The sequence below is a fragment of the Petaurus breviceps genome, unplaced genomic scaffold, assembly GCF_028583685.1.
Source record: "Petaurus breviceps papuanus isolate PSGF00001 unplaced genomic scaffold, PetGlider_PUasm1.0 174, whole genome shotgun sequence".
Lineage (NCBI taxonomy): Eukaryota > Metazoa > Chordata > Mammalia > Diprotodontia > Petauridae > Petaurus > Petaurus breviceps.
Window position 1 is genome coordinate 52,468,133 of NW_027185761.1, and position 17,298 is coordinate 52,485,430.

Sequence of the window (17,298 nt, forward strand, 5' to 3'; positions counted from 1 at the left end):
GAGAGAAGGAGGGAGGGAGAGAGAGATCAGATGTAATGGTCCTGGGGTTGGTAGTTGTAGTAGTAGCAGCAGCAGCAGCAGCAGCAAGGGGTACAGGGCCTCATTACCCAGCATTATTCAGGAATAAGCTGCTCTACACTATGTGTCTTTCTTAAATTGATATTCATCCCTTTAAGTGAAAAAATATATAATGTTTTAAAGGTGAATCTCTCCCTAAAATCCATCATGCTTCCTGCCTTCATAAAGAGTATGCTAATCACAATTTATCCTCTTCTGGATAACATTGGATTGTGCTGGGATGCCCATGTCTCCAGGGCTACTGAAGTGTGATCTCTTTGTCTCTAGAGTTTGGTGCTTCTTGTGTTCTTGGTTTATGCATATGCTTTTGTCTTTTTCATAGATTTTCTTTTTCCTCCTTTTCTTCCACCATTACTGCTATCAAGCTCTCTGCCTTTAACAGCCCAAAGTTTATTTTTATAAAGGCTTCTAATCTAATGTGTTTAAAAGAGCTGATGACCAGAGTTATTAGAATTGTTTCCAAAATAAGTCATTGGGCTCTAAATGATATCCTGAGGACCTCTATTTGTGAAAGTCATGAGAGGCAACAGGGTGTATTGAATATAGAGCCTGTCTTGCAGCCAAGAAATCCAGGTTCAAGGCTGACACACTTTGGCTGTGTGATCGTAGGCAAATCATTTAACATCTCTGAGCTCTGGGCAGCTAAGACTAGACATTGCTGACCTGTGTTGGCAGATAGAGTTTCCTCCCATGAGCTTTGACTATGCCAGTGAAGTCACAAATCCAGTCCCTCTCCCTCATGGCCACTAAGCAGCCCTGCCCCTTTTGTCATTCTACTTATTTGGATAGTTGCAGTTGTCAGATAACTGAGGTGCTGCTGTGGTAAGAAACAGAAAAAAATCAGTAAAGTTAATGGAGCGGGGCAGCTAGGTGGCACAGTGAATAGAGCACCAGCCCTGGAGTCAGGAGGACCTGATTTCAAATTTGGTCCCAGACACTTAACACTAGCTGTGTGACCTTGGGCAAGTCACTTAACCCCAATTGCCCCTCAAAAAAAAAGCAAATAAAATTAATGGAGCCAATTGCTGTAGGTGGGTTTGAGTTTCTGAAATATGCAACAAGATGAAAGGTGTGTTTAAAAAAGCTCTCTAAACCAAAACATGGAAAGGACAGTTAGCCTTAAAAGTGTGGCTGGATGCTTGTAAAGGTGAATCTGAGACTCCCAGCAGAATTTCATTCCAAAGCCTCAGTCCTCATAATGACCTTGCTTTGAGAGGTACCAGAGAGACCACAAGCATTTGTTTGGGTCTAGATGCATGGGATTATAATAGGGAACTGATGGATGTGAAAAACTCCCTCCACAATACAGATGGGCAACTCTTGGGTGAATTGAGCACTTCAAGAATTGCCACAGGCACTGAGAGTTAAGGGGACTTGCCCAGGGTCACACAAGTGGTACATGTCAGAGGTAGAAATTAAACCCAGATTTGTAAGGTCACAGATTTGAAGCTGAAAGAGACTTTAGAGGTCAAAAAGGCTAACCCTCTCATTTTACAAATGAGGAGACTGAGACTTAACCTGGTGAAATGATTTGTCCAGAGTCACACAGTTAGTAAGTTTTCAAGGTAGAATCGAAACCCAGGTCTGCTGATTCCCAGGATCTATGCCCTGTACCACGATGAGTTTCAGCAGAAACACTATCAAGGAATGAGCGCCCATAATATGAAGGCATTGAGTATTTACAAAGTCCTTAAAGGTAACAGCGCCCATTTATAGAGCATGCAAAGGTTTAGAGAACACTATTCCCACAATGACACCTATTATCCCACCTCCCCCTTAGAGATGATGGGGAAATTGAGGCTCAGGAAGATGATGGTCACCCAGCTAGTAAGCATTAGACTTGGAATGTGAACCTCAAATCCCATCTCTTCTCAAGGGGTATGAGTCCCCACCTCCTACTGAAAATGACATTGGCTACTCAGGTCTCAGTAGCAAGATCTGACAGCTATCATTTACATCTCCTTCCAGAAATGCTATTGTTTCATATCACAAAACTCCAACAATTATAGGACCATCACAGCCCTGGCACATTCCTGTCTGCAGAAAATTGTTGAAAGTGTAACACTTGACTACAGCCCCATTGGTTTGTCCTCATTGTTTTTCAAATTAATACCTTGTCATTGTTTCAGCAGGTGTTAAGAAATGTTACTGGCAACCCAGGGGCCTAGCATTGGCCCTTTGCTTGATAATTGTTTGCTTTGTATCAGGGAAAAAAATACAGTCCTACTGTTTCCAAACCTTCCTCATTTTCACCCTGGAAATTACACAGAAGTGTTAACTAACTTCAATTTGCAGTGGCTGACAGTCATGTCTGGTAGGGAAATGATACTTTGTGATCTAAGGTAAATCACAGTAATGAAAACTAATCTTATTAGTTATTAGCAAACGTATATATGTGCTGCAGAGGAAACTTCGGGAGCTTTGCTGGTGGCTCTCCAATGACCCACATTACAGTATTTTAATGGGTTTCTTTGGAGCAAACTTGGATTGCAGCATCTTAAATTGGGTTATCTCCAGGTTTGGACTGGGGCAGTCCCCACCTCACAAGAAATTGTTGACCAATTGCTCCATCCCCCTCCCCCTACCTTTCCACAAAATCTCATTTATGTAAAAGGCATATTTATGGTAAAGAGTATCAGTATCATTATTACTCAAACTATAAGAATGGGTTGAGAGGCAAAGACAGCAAGCTGATCGAGGGGGAGATGTAAGCAAATTGGAGAAATGAAGACCTTAATTTTAACAACAAAGAATATTGTTCTAATTTTGACTGCATCTGTGGTTTTATCAGTATTGGGAGCACGTGCTGAGAAATTCCCTTGACCAGCACAAGCTGGCATTCTCTGTGATTTGTAGTCTTAGAGTGCTGTTGGGGCACTGAGAAGTTAAATGACTTGTCCATGGATATAAGACCAGTATGTCTCAGAGGAAGGACTTGAATCTAGGTCTTTCCAATTTCAAGGTCAACCCCTCTGTCCCTTTCACCATGCTTTTTTGTTTTTGTAAAGGCTGAAATCTGCATTTTATACACACATTTTTGTTTGGGAGAAAGGGTGTTCAGTTTTTAATGACATAAGATGGACCCTGGAACATCAGTGGACTTTGAAGCTCCTTTAATTGGGTCTGCAGTCCCAAACCTAGCCTGACTACTGTTCATCGATAGCAAGTGAAAATGTTTTTATCAGTGATTTTGCTAAAGACAGAAACAAAAAGGGAGGGCTGTGAAAATTTCCCTGAGACTCTGACACACCAATCCACTGGTTTTGTGCTTCATTTGTGTCTGGCTTTTCCTGACCCCATTTGAGGTTTTCTGGCAAAGATACAGGAGTGGTTTGCCATTTCCTTCTCCAGCTCCATTTATAGATGAGGAAACTAAGATAAATGGGGTTAAGTGACTTCCCTGGGGTCCCCAGCTAGTCAGTGTCTGAAGTTATATTTGAACTCGGGTCTTCCTGATTCTAGCCCCAGCTTAGCTGCCCAATTTCCTGCTTGGTTGCAGTTTTATTTGAGGAAGGGAAGCCTGAGGCAAGAGAACATTTTAGCCTTTATTGATGTAGTAGATTGTGTGTGGGAATTAGGATCAGAAGACCTGGGTTCAGATCTTAGCTTTGTCATTCAACTTTTCTGGGTCTCCGTTTTCTCCTCTATAGAATTAGATAATTGGACTAGATCTGAGGTCCCTTCTGGCTCTAACACTGTAAGGCTAAGCATTTGAAGTGCTGTCATGTGGAAAGATTTGCTCTGCTTGGACCCAGAGGGCAGAACTAAAAGCAGTTAGGTATAAGTTGTAAAGAGTTCAGTTTAGGCTTGATGTCAGGAAAATCTTCCTAAGGACCTGGACTATCCCAGAGTAGAACAGGCTGTCTTGGGAGACACTGGGTTTCCTGTCAACGAAGGTCTTCCACTCAAAACTGACTGACCACCTGTCAGGTATGTTATCAAGGGGATCTTTGGTCAGGGCAAGATTAAACAGGGGTCATTCCAGATCTGTAATCCCACAGTCCCTGTCCAGCTGATCTAGTATATACCATGAATGGCACTGTGGGAAATAACCTTGAATAATGGATGGCAGAATTTGGCCAGGAAAGGGATCCTAGAAAAGTCAACAGCAGGTGTTCCCGGAAGGGGATGGGAGAAGGAAAGAGAGTGCAGGACATGAAGATGATGCCATTTTCACATTTCTGTGTTTCTTTGCAGAAGCCTGGGATGGACGTTGCCGATGCCTACGTGACATTTGTTCGCCACTCTCAGGATGTCCTCCGTGATAAGGTCAATGAGGAGATGTATATAGAAAGGTTATTTGATGTAAGTAAATGCCTTCTCCTCCTTGCAGACCAAGGAGGAGACTCTCCAAAATGTGACAAAATAAGAGACAGGAGGATAAGTCACATTTTGAGAAAAAAAATCAAACAACCAATTGGTTATTAAATCCAACCAAATCTTTCCCTTTCCTCTGACTCAGGCTCTTGTCTCTGTTGTCTCTCTGTTCTGAATCTCTCTCCTCTGGTCTTACTATGTCCTGGTCTTTATTTGTGTGATCCATAGGGGAACAGTGTCTTTTTATTAAGCTGACACATTCCCGCCCCAAGCTTGTGAGGAAGCTTTCTCAGACTGGGCAGAGATCTCTCTCGGTCATTGTTCTCGCCATTGGAATCCAGTCCCCTTTTTTAGGGAGCCGTCTTCCAGTCCGGGTGGCAATTCACTGCCTACGTACCTCTCTGCTACCCTGCTGCTCGTCTGTCTCAGCCTGACAGCTGTGACGTGCAGACGAGTTGTAGGTGCTGTATTGTTATCTGCTCGAGAATGACTAAGTTTCTGGGGGGTATAAAAAAAAAGGAAGAAAAATCTTCAACCGATGGGCTTCTGAACAGACCACTCTGTGGCCATGCAGTCTCCCTGAAAACCTATACAAATTAACATCTAAAAAAAAAAAAAGGGAAGCTGCACATGACTGGAAGACCCTGGATTTAAAAAAAAAAAACTTTTAGAGAACACTGACTTGGATGTCTTGAGAATTAATCGTTTTCTGCCCCTCCCCCTTTCTGTTTTTGACAGTCGCCATGTCTGCACTGCCAAAGTAGATAACCAGTCCCATGCCCCACTTTGGCCCTTCCTTTCTATTTCAGGCCAAAGTGCTTGGGACAGGAGAGGTGTGGGGGGGGGGAGCGAGGGGAGAATTGTTGGAATGATGCCAAGAATGGTCTCTGGTTCCAAGTCATTTGCCAGTGTAGACCCGGCCTGAGTGCATGGGAACTGATTTCTCCGTCTCTGTGTTTGCTACCATTGTGTGTGGTGCACCCCTTGTCCTTGTAAATTTTGTGAAGAGTCAGTCGGCTTCTCCCTTTAAGGTTTTATGTCTCGAGTGCCAAGGCAGTGTTAGTGTTTTGGTCTACTTTGGGATTCTTGTTTCTATATGATTTCTTTAATTGTGTACAGCAGTTTACATTGGATTTTTTTTTTCAATCCCTTGTTGTTGGTTCATCTTAGTGATCTCATTGCCTGGCACAGCTTTCCGATTTCGATGCTTCCGACTTTTGACGCTTTGTCTTGCAGCTCATTTGTTTCCATAATGTGTTCAAAAGCCCTTTCTTTCCCCCACCCCCAAATCATTTTCTTTTTGTACATGATATTCCACTCTTCTGCATTACTTTTATTTAAGAATACTCTCTATCGTTCTCATTCTCTCTCTCTCTGTCTCTCTCTCTCTCTCTCTCTCTCTCTCTCTCTCTCTCTCTCTCTCTCTCTCTCTCTCTCTCACTGGTGACCTCCCAGATGAAAATGGAACTTATCTCTCATGTCAAATGTTTTATCACATTATCTCAAGTGGCATGAATTAAAGTCAAATAATCTTCCTGTGTACATCTTCTAGCATGACCCACCTCCACTGAGAATGCCTCATACATGCCGTAAAACACACCTAATGCCTCCTCGCTCCTCTGCATGCGTGCCTCTTTGAGAGTATGGAGCCTCGAATGCCTGACACACTGAATCACCCATCTAGTAGGCATTGAAAAAAGGGACAGCCGATGCCACCCTGTAGCAGGGCTTCTAATCATGCCCTGACTGCCTGGCTCTGTTGAACCAATTCCATAAAAGGCAAATTTTTGAGGAGCCTGTGGATTGCTCTTTTCAATGCCTAAGCTGCCTTTTTCTTTGATCCGTATCTCCCAAAGCACAGTTTGGTGTGGTCCATACGTGGTGTGCGTATGTGCAGGAGTGTATGTGTGTGTGTGTGTGTGTGTGTGCGCGCGCGCGTGCACTCTTACCCTCGTGCTAGCCAATCTTGAAAACATTCACTACTGAATTTGTGGTTTGATCTGCATTCCAGCCTGTCATATTGTTTGCAAACAACTCCCTCCAACCTTTTTTTTCCTAATTAGCATGGGGAGGGGGATCTCTCAGACATTATGGTACTAACTAAAGCCAGGAAATGACCTTTGTCCTCTTCCAAGTTTCTAAGAGCAAAGTGCCTTCAAATCCATACTTTAAAACAAAGGTCCCTTTGTAGAGTAGCCATTCCTAAAATACATAAAGGTTTCTGCATGTTTATTGAATGATGCGGGTCAATGAGAAATTATTTCAATTATGTTATAGATTTCCCCAACCTATCTACCCCACCCCTGTCCCAGAGTCAAATCACTTTGCTCTCCCACCACCAATATTTTCCTACTAAGACCCATGTTCCCTTGACATGGCCACCTGCCAGACTTTAGAAGTTTTAACCAAGTTACTCCAAGACTAAGCAAAGTTTCCTCTGTAGCAGCTTAGGTCAGTGCAAAGGAATGCATTGCTTTTGCCTGAATTTCCCTTCCAAATCACCTCTTCCCCCAACATATAGAATGTTGGTGCTAGGCAACCTAGCTGAGAGAGTAGCAAGGAACGTTCCTGAATCTGTCATTGATTTAAAACATTTGTCATCTGAAAGACCCAGATCTTCTCAAAAAACTTCATTACCATGCTGACTGAGTAATGTCATTCAGTAATTACTGTTTTTCTATAATCTAGCTACACAACATGAGATTACCAACATGTTTGGTTATTTGCGGCTTCTGTCTTCCTCCAGCATGGTGTTTATTTCTTTGTAAGGAGAGCTCTCTGTGTTTGAATCCTGTGAGCCACTCGTGTCCTGAGCTCCCGTGGAAGGGGCTCATAGAGAGCATTCAGCTGGGCAGTAATTAAACACCACTGCCCCTTTTTTTTTTTCTGAGGACAGGAGCTCCAGGGTGCAGAGAGAAACAATTGCCAGAAATACTTCAGAAGACACTCGTAGAGCTAAAGATTTCTTTTCCAAGTTGTTTCATTTTTTTAAATGGCAAAAATGAATAATAGACAATGAGCATTTGGAAGAGAAGAAAAAGATTTCTATTTCAATATTTTATGTTTTGTTTGGAGGGTGGCAAGTTTCTGTGTCATTTTCTGTGTCTGAATTTTGTGTATCTGTTCCTTTTGCCAATAATAACTAGCTTTTATGTAAAGCTTTAAGGTCTACAAAGGCATAATTTCATTTGACATGCTCAACAACCGTGCAAGGTAGGTGCTGTTCTTATCCCTATTTTCCATTTTAGGAAACTGAGTTTCAGAGTGGTTAAGTGACTTACCAAGGTCACCCAGCAATTAAGTGTCCTAGGCAGAATTCAAACCCAGGCCTTCTTGAATCCAAGTCCAAGCACTGTTTTTATTACCTCTTGTGATTCAAGATTTTGATCCCAGCGCTACTGCTATATGTTTGTGGTTATGGGCCATTTCTTGACTCCGTTTTCATGGCTCTCCTTTCAGATCTTCCCTTGAAGTATTGGTGTCCGTTTGGCTTTTGTTCTTTAAAAAAAAAAAAAGGCAGATATTAGATTGTGAAGTGGGAATACTTGGGCTAAACTCTCTAAGCACTTTCAAAGTTCTCCTGGCATCTGAGCCAACCACTCCATTGCACCTCAGACTCCTTTCATGAACTAAACCATTACTGTCTTTTTGACTGGAAGCTAGAGCTTCTGGGAAATTGTTAGGATAGTATTAGTTTAATTGTTACCTATTTCCGCATGTGAATCGAGCAGACTTTCTCAACTTCACTGAATTTATTTTTAATCAATTTCCCTTTTTGTTGTTCATTTGTTTTTCAGTCATGTCTGACTTTGTAACCCTATTTGGGGTTTTCTTGGCCAAGATACTGGAGCAGTTTGCCATTTCTTTCTCCAGGTCATTTTACAAATGAGGAACTGAGGCAAACAGGGTTAAGTGACTTGCCCAGGGTCACACAGATAGTGTCTGAGGCTGGGTTTGAAATCACCAAGATGAGTCATCTGATTCCAGGGCAGGCACTCTATCTACTTTGCCACCTAGCTGCCCCCTTCAGTTTCCTCTAGGTTGATAGAAGGTAGTGATGAAGTTGCTTTAGTAATCTAAATTTAACCAGATCTTGGAGGAAAGTGAAAATTTCTGTCTGTGATTAGACTAATGGAATAGCATTATAAGCTCATCCTAGTCCATGGTTTGTTTGTTGTTGTTTTTTTTTGAGCAAGGGATTCTGTGATATGTTTTTATAAAGCAGAGAAATGTGGTGAAAATTATTATCTGATTTGAATAAATGCAAACATATCAATTTAAAATTATATTTCAAAATGTGAGTTTTAAGCATCAGATGCAAAGGAATAGTCTAGTTCCTTTGAGGAAACAAAGGGTGACCTTTCCTCTAATATAAGACAATCATGGGGGATTGTGTATAAAGCTATTCTCCATCTTCCTAGCAATGCCATTTAAGAGCAAAAAAAAAAAAAAAAAGCCCTCCCAATTCAAGGAACAAAGATACAAAATTCAAATGTCCATAAATAATGTGGTTGACTTCCCACCCCTTCTCTGATGTTGAATTCAACATCTTTCCCAAAATAAAAACATGCATTTGATATTAGAGATCAGCTCATCAAGAGATGTGCCTAAGATTTCAGTGACTGAACAAAAATTAATTTATTTTTTTCTCCTTGTACTTCTTGAAGAGACAGCCTGAGTGGAAGATCAGGATTAAAACAGATGTGCTTAGGGTTAGCTCATCTGCTTAAACCTCGAAGGCTCAGAGATCAGTGATTAAAAAGCCATCTCCAACGCTGATGAAATCCCAGTGGGAGGAAATATCCTGTCTTTCATGGTTAGTTTTCTGAGTCCTGTGTCAGTGTAAACGGGACTTGGAAAACATTGGATTGGAGAGGATGTATGGTTTATGTGGGTCAATTATATACTTAAATCTGACTTCTCAGGGATTAGGCTGGCAGAGATTGACTCCGAATTTGGCTTCTCCATAGCAGTTACCAGATCAGAAAATACTAAAAATGCCCAGTAAGAACTTAATCGTTCAGTGATAGGTCAATGATAACAGTGGAATGATGCTGTCTGGCCTAAGTGTTCAATGTTCAATGGTGGTCTTGATTCACCATTTCACTGCCAAATTATACAAATATCTACTTTTAGAATAAACTGAATGCATTTTCTCTAAAAAGGTGATTTAGAAAATGATAGCCTCTCTGATTCTCAAAGGATTTGTGATTTCAGCATAGAGGGACTTCCAATATGGGAACTCCACCTACCCACCCAAGACACCACCCACCTATGACTTGTAGATATTATCATTAAAAAAAAAAAACCATGGACCTTTAGAGCTAGAAGAACCCTACTGGTCATCTAGTCCAGTTTCTTCATTTTATAGAGAAGGAAACTGAGACCCTAAGAAGGGGGGAAATTTACCCAGGCTCGCACAGCTAGGAAATGATTCAAATCCAGGTCTTCTGATTCTTCCAATCTCCCTTCATAACTTCCCTTAATAAATCCTCAGAAGTTGCCTGAGGGATTCTTGGTAAATAGATCTAAAATTGACCCATCAGCATGGCTGATGACACCAAATCTACATTTTGATCTATGGATTCAATTAAATGTTATTCGCATCAGTCATATTTTTACACAAGCAGCAAAGTAGTTGGGGAGGGAGATTATTCTGTTGTAGAATAGCCAGTTGTCTGCCAACTCAACTGGAGAGTATTCTGATGACTTGAACTTGGGTAAGTCACTTTACTCCCTCTGAGATTCATCTGAAAAAATGGGGGATTGGATTAGGTGGCTTCTAAGGCCCCTTCAGCTGAGTATCAATGATACTATGAATTCAGCTAGAGTTTGCCAGATGATCTGACCATCAGACAAATCATTACCTTTGAGCCTCTGCAGAATGGGAGGATTGGCCTCCTATTGGGGGAAAATGGGAAAAAATTATGTCTAAGGTATATTTTAGCTGTAAATCAACGATTTTATGATACAGATTCTACTGGAAAGTTTTTCAGATGGTGTAACTTTGAGCAAATTAATTAACCTCCCTGTGCCTTAAAATGAAGGTGTCTGAGGTCCCTTCCCACTCTGAATCTGTAATCTTAAAACAAAGGAGGAATAGTCAGAACTTTGGGGCCTCACTGAGAAGGTGCTGAGCCCAAAACAACCTGTCCACCCCAAGATGTATATACATTGAGCATGTGCAGCAGTATGAGAAACAGCCACTCTCATTGCTTAGTATTAGGACCCCAACATGTTTCTTAGAAATCTAGCTTCAGTAGCATTTTTGTTTGTTTTGTCCACTGGCACTGGAAATGACTTAATGAACCCGATAGAGCTTGCATTTCTATAGTGCTTTATGTTATATGTTTACCATCAAACATATATTGTTTGATCCCCACAACAACCTTGGGATATAGGTGGTCTTGTTATCCCCATGACCCAAATGAAGAAAATGAGGCAAACAGGGTTAAGTGACCTGCCCGCCCGGGGTCTCACAGCTAGTTAGTGTCTGCAGTCACATTTGCAGTCAGAGTGTTCTCTGCCCACTTTGCCACCCACTGAGCTGCCCCATCCACTGTGCCACTGAGCTAACCAGAAACTTCAAAATCTAGATCCCTCGACCTAAAAATATAACTGAGTTTCTTGATGGGTCTCACAAGCTTTTTCCTTGAAGATGTCCAAACTGAAGGCCAATGTATCAAACCAGTTTAAAATGTGGTTTTTATCAGTCAATCAATAAGAGCTTATTAAGTACCTACTATGTAACAGGCACTGTCCTATGTACTAGCCATAAAAAGAAAGGCAAAAACAACCCCTGCTCTCAAGGAACTTACATTCTAAGGGAAGGAGAAATCTTGTACAAAATTTGCTACGCACAAGATATATACAGAATCGATGGAAGATTATCTCAAAGAGCAAGGCTCTGGCTTCTGAAAGGACTAGAAAAGCCCCCCTGCAGAAGGTGGGATCTGAACTGCATCTTGAAGGGAGTGGGAGAAGCTAGGAAGCCACAGTGAGAAGGGAGAGCATTCCAAGCATGACAGACAGGAAATACTAAAGCACAGAGACAGAAGATGGAAGGTGTGAGGAAAAGCCGGGAGACCAGTGTAACTGAATCATAAAGTACAAACAGTGGAATATAGCATAAGAAGATTGTCAAGGTCTGAAGGGGCCAGGGGATAAAGAGTTGCAAAAGCTCAACAAAGGCTTGATTTGACCTTGGAGGTAATAGGGAATTACTAGAGTTTGTTGGGAAGGGACATGACATGATCAGACCTATGCTTTAAGAAAATCACTTTGGCAGCTAAGTGAGACATGAATTGGAGTGAAGAGAGACTTGAGGCAGTCAGATCAATTAGAAATTTATAACAATAGTCCAGGGGCAGCTAGGTGGCACAGTGAATAGAGTACCGGCCCTGGAGTCAGGAGGACCTGAGTTCAAATCTGGCCTCAGACACTTAACACCTACTAGCATATGACCTTGAGCAAGTCACTTACCCCAATTGTCCTGCCTTCCCCCCTCCAAAAAGCAAAAAACAAAACCAAAAACCAATAGTCCAGGTGAGGGATAATTAAGATTGATACCAGAGTTGTAGCTGTGTGAGTAAAGAAAAAGGAATATATGTGAGAGATGTTCATAAGGTAGAAACTATAATATTTTCAAATAGGTTTGCATGTGTAGGGTGAGTGAGAGTGAGTCAAGGTGAAGAACACAGTTGTGAGCCTGGGTGATGGGGATGATGGCAGTACTCTAAACCAGTGGTGTCAAACTAAAAAAACAAAGAGACATCTACTAAGCCATATGTGTTGACTTAATTTTAAATGTAATACTAGCTATATTTTATTGTATTTTTAAAATTTTTATTCAATATTTCCCAAATGCATTGTAATCCAAGTTCAAGCTATACTCAGTAGTGTCCTGCCATATCCAACCCATGGGCCCTGTGTACTCCAGACAGAAGTAGGGAAATTTGGATGGGAAGAGGGTTTGAGAGAAAAGATAAGTTCTATTTCAGACATGTTGAGCTTAAAATGCTCACAAGACATCAGTTTCAAAATTTACATTAAGTTGTTGTTGACCCAGAGGCCAATGGGGATATATAAAACTGAGATCATCTGCAAAGATATGGAAAATATAACTGAAGACAGAGACAGACAAAGAGAGAAAAACAGAGACAGAAAAGGACACAGATGCAGGTTCACCAAAGGAAACTGAGGAGTGGCCAAATCCATTTTTAGGTGTCCTAGGAATAGGGATATGAACTCCTGGAGGAGAGTCTTCCTTACTCCAGACCCAGCACTCTTATCCACTGTACCACCTAACTGTCCACCTAAGATTGTTCCAGAGCAAAATTATGAAACAGATGAAATTTCTTTGCTTTGCCCAGGCTTTATTTCCATCTATCTATCCACCATTCTATCAGGTGTATACAATCCTCGCATTTCTCCATGTCCCTCCCTCCTTTATAAACTTTTTTTAGGGAAGGCTTTTATGAACTCTTTCATACGGAAGTGTAAATGTCTGATAAGTTTCAAAGCATTGCTCCTCCTGTTACATTTGCATTTTAATTTGATTATGTTTAAGCTAAAAGAATTAATTTCTAGCCATTGAATTTCTGGCATCAGTGACTCAATGGCAATGGTACTGAGAGGAGGGGAAGAGTTGAATTTGATTCACCAAGTATGTATTAAACACCTACTATATCCAAGCTAAATGTGCCAACTATACTAGAAAGTCCAAAATACTTATAGTCCCTGTAGTTTACATTCTACTGAGGGGTAGAGTTGGGGATTGGGTTGGGGGGTGGGATCTTTCTTTTGGACTCTGTGATTTCATCAATGCAGGGAACTCTGTATGTGGCTTGGCAATTTAGACAGTTGCATGGGGTAGTGAGAAGTTATAACTTGCCCAGCTGGTATATATTAGAGGCAGAACTTGAACCCAGGTCTTGCTGACTCCAAGGCTATACCTTTGTCCATGGTACCATTTAGATAATGAGGGAGTCCCTCAGTCTTTTGGAGACCCCAGTTTCTATTTTTTGGAAAGGGAAGGGAGAGTTTTTTCCCTTTCGTAGGTTTTGACTGTGACTGCCCTGGGTCCAAGGAAGATGGAGGAGAGGAGGGGAACTGGCAGTGATCAGGAGGATCTGTGCTGGCAACGGAGCTCTGCTAACCCAAAGGAGTCACCATTTGGCTCTGACCGATGGGCACCTCACCAAGCACCAGCTTTGTGACATACCCCACCCTCAAATTTGATTCTGCCCCATCATATGCCTTCCAAACCCAATACTGTCCATTGGGTCCACTCATTTCAGGGACAATCTTGGGCAAAACAGGCTGGACTTTGTCCCTGGAGTTTTCCAAAGGATTTTTTTTTCTGAACAGCTTTTCCTGGTCTAGGAGACATTTGGTGCTGGGAGTTCATTTGTTTTCTTCTCCAGAGGGGATTGTTCTATTAATCGTACTAAGAAGTCATCCGATTGCTGTGACTTTAGGGTCACACTCATCTGGCTAACATGAGCCACACAAGACTTGGAAATCTTGGAGAAGGGGAATTTTTGTTCCCTCTGCATAGCAGTCTGAAACATGTAGGCAGTAAGCGACAGACTTACTTTTGCCACACACACACACACATACACAAAAGTAGCCAAGGCACATTTTGTGGAACAAATACTGTCACATTGCATCGCAGAAGACGAGATGTACTCAATTCTCAAACACATCCCATTAATTAACAGAGGGGCGGCTTCCCTCCTTGCCAGTCTCTGCGCTGACTCTTGTCAGCTTCTACTGGCACTGGCCCACACTTGCTCCCCTAGAAAAAGAATTGATCTTCTTGAAAAGAAAAAGCCATTGACTAATTTTAAAACATTGACTGGCATGGAGAGAGTCAACGTGGCCTAGTGAACAGAAAGTTGTCCTCAAAGTCAGGAAGACCTAGGTTCAAATCCTCTGCATGTGAAGGCACTTAACCTCAGCTTCCTCCTGAAGCAATTATACCTGATGACCTCTTCCAACCCCTTCCAGCTCTAAAATCTAGGATCCTGAGATGTTTTATAGAGAAGGTGTCACCCCAAATTAGTAGAAGGTGTTTCTTCACCCAAAGTGCAGCACTTCATCGGAATCCCAGTCCCAGCCCAAAAATCAGACAAAGAAGGGAGTTTATGTTTGTTTTATACAACAGTATACATGAATCCATGAGAGACAGGATGACCTGGAAGAAAGAAAATGTTGGAGTCAGAAAGATCCTTCCTTTTACATGTACTTTCTGGTTAACCCTGGGCAAGATGGTGAATTTCAGCGCCCAGGGTCACCCAGTCACTACATACCCAAACCCTGGTCAAAATGATGGACCTCAGTGCCCCAGGCAACACTCTAAGGTGGCAATCTACCACTTGGTCTCCTTAATATTAGCCTAGAAAAGAGAGGGCTAGAAGAGGCATGATAACTTAACTTATCTGAGCCTCAGTTTACTTATCTATAAAATGAAGGGTTTGGACTAAATGGCCTCTAATGTTAAGTTTATTATCTCTATGAATGATCTGCTTCTCTCTCTTGCTCTGATTTTACAGATGTGTTGCTGGCCTATATCAGTGGAATGAGGTTCCACATTGAAATGTACCTGAAATAAAATCATAGGTCCAGAACAAAACAAAACAACATCCTCTTCCACCCTTCTCATGGACTTCCCCACCCCCTCAAAAAAAAAAAGTATGACCCCCTCCCTGCACTTACTCTTTTACCTCTCCAACACATGCCTCCTTCCAAAGGTAATCTGTAATCAAATTGCCAATAAAATATTGGGACCAAGATTTAATTTGATCAACTGACACTAATTAATTCATGCTAATGAATTAATCAAGGAGTATTTCTTAAGCATCTACTATGTGCCAGGCACTAAGAATACAAAGACAAAAAAAGAAATATTCCATTTCTAATCTCTAGCTTTCCCTTTGGAGTCTGTTACAGTTATTGTAGGTAATAGGGAAGGGGAAGGGGAGGATTTCATGCAATGACAGGAAGGGATCATCTGATTCTGATTGTGTCTTCATTCTTCTCTGGCTTTTCCCACAAAGCATTTCAACCCAGTGGCCTGGCCCTTCCTAATATATTAGCAGGTCTAAGGAACACATTGGTCTTCCCCTGACATACATTCTACTCTTTCCTCCTTATCTATTAGCAAGGGCTAACTGTTAGAATAAGCTGTTGCTTTCACTGGGTGGCAACTTCCTTTATTTTTATGTGTCCAGAAAGACAATCTGAACTGAAAAATAAAAGGGCTCAGCTTCAATGTTTCATTCATTCCAAATTCCCTGTTTAGAGGGAAACTTTTTATAGCTCTCAGTTCTCCAACTAAACTCCCACCGAGTTGACTAGAATCCCATTGATGAAGCCCTGTGACCCTATTCTAGCAAGCATACTCTTTTTTCCTCCCAAAGTAACACACAATGCTGGTGTCACTTAACATATTGTATTACCTTTAACTTCCTTAAACAGCATTATTTTCTAGGTCCCTCCTTGGACTTGAAACCACTTGCATTCACAAAGAGTCTGAGTCCCACTCAGGATGTTGGGAATTATTCCCTCTAGCATCTACATGTTAAGCAGGGGATGAAACACCATTCTCTTTGTTAATGGGGGGAAACATTCACAAAAGAACAAATAATTGGGAAACACCCTATGTGTGGTCAACAAAATTTAATTCATAAGCCAGAGGCATAGCTAGCAATTTATGTGCCCAAGAGAAGGTGCATGAAACAACTCAACTTTTTATTTTTTTAATTTATTTATTTTAAATTTTCAACCCTCACTTTTATAAGATTTTGAGTTCTAAATTCCCCCCCCCTTCCCTTTTCCCCTCCCCACGATGGCGTGCAATCTGATACAGGCAATCCATGTATGATCATATTAAACATGTTTCCACGTTAGTCACAAACAACTCAACTTTTAAAGACAAATTCATTTAAGCAGAATGGCAGGTGGGGAAAGGAGACCATGGGACACCACAAGGCGGCTGCTTGGGGAGTAGGGCCGCGTGGAGCCAAGAGGAGCTCAAATGAGGTGCAGCTGCCCTTGGGGGAAGAAGCGCTACCATCTGGTAGCTTTCTATTTTAACAAATTATCTTTACTAACTAGATACTAAACTCAGTTGTTTCTTTGCTGCTGATAGGCTCGAAGCTCTGTCAGCACCTTGTAAGTTTTGGCACACTGGGACAAAGCCACATTAACCCTACCTTGGTTCCAGTGCTTTTGTTGGATTCAGTCCCTGTAAAAAATGCCAAGTCTGCAAGAGTGCTGGAGAATTTCCCCTACTTTCCCCCATCATTCTGAAAAGTTCATTCCTGCTCCCAGGAAACTTAAGAAATTGGACAGGTGTTGTCAAAGAGCCCTCATGATTTAGAGACAAGGAGACTTTCACACCACATTTTCAGATGAGCAAAACGAGGCCCACAGAGGTGCTGACTTGCCAAGGTCACCCGGAGAGTAAGGAATAAAACAGGCTCAAACCCAGTTGCTCTAAAGCCACATCTCCTGTTTCTGTCAGTCCCAACCACAGGACAGTGTTAGCACTGCCTGACATACAGTAAGTGTTTCACATGTAATAATACGCAGGATGTGCCTCGCAAACCTTACAGCTCTCTATAGATGTTAGCTATTGTTATTAAACTTTGACTCTGACAAAGAAAGCTGGATTTAGAAGCTGGGGGGAATACACTATATTTCTGCATATGTGGCACCTCCATTGATTGGCCTACCCCAAAAGCAACTCTCAGTTTCAGTATCAGCCCAAGTACTAGTGATGGGTGTGGTTCTTTGTGTAGCATGATGGGAGCTTGGTGATCATATTTATGCTTCCCTTAAGACAAAAGGAAGGAAGGAAGGAAGGAAGGAAGGAAGGAAGGAAGGAAGGAAGGAAGG

At 41.7% G+C, this 17,298-nt stretch overlaps 1 protein-coding gene across 4 annotated transcripts in view; it reads left to right on the forward strand.

The window, feature by feature from the left end:
- Positions 1–17,298, forward strand: part of CADPS (calcium dependent secretion activator) — a 567,121-nt gene that overhangs the window by 520,174 nt on the left and 29,649 nt on the right. For all 4 annotated transcript variants that reach the window (XM_069084197.1, XM_069084192.1, XM_069084194.1 and 1 more), the window contains one exon: positions 4,276–4,383. In XM_069084197.1, coding sequence (XP_068940298.1) covers positions 4,276–4,383 — 108 coding nt within the window. The remainder of the gene's footprint in view (positions 1–4,275; positions 4,384–17,298) is intronic.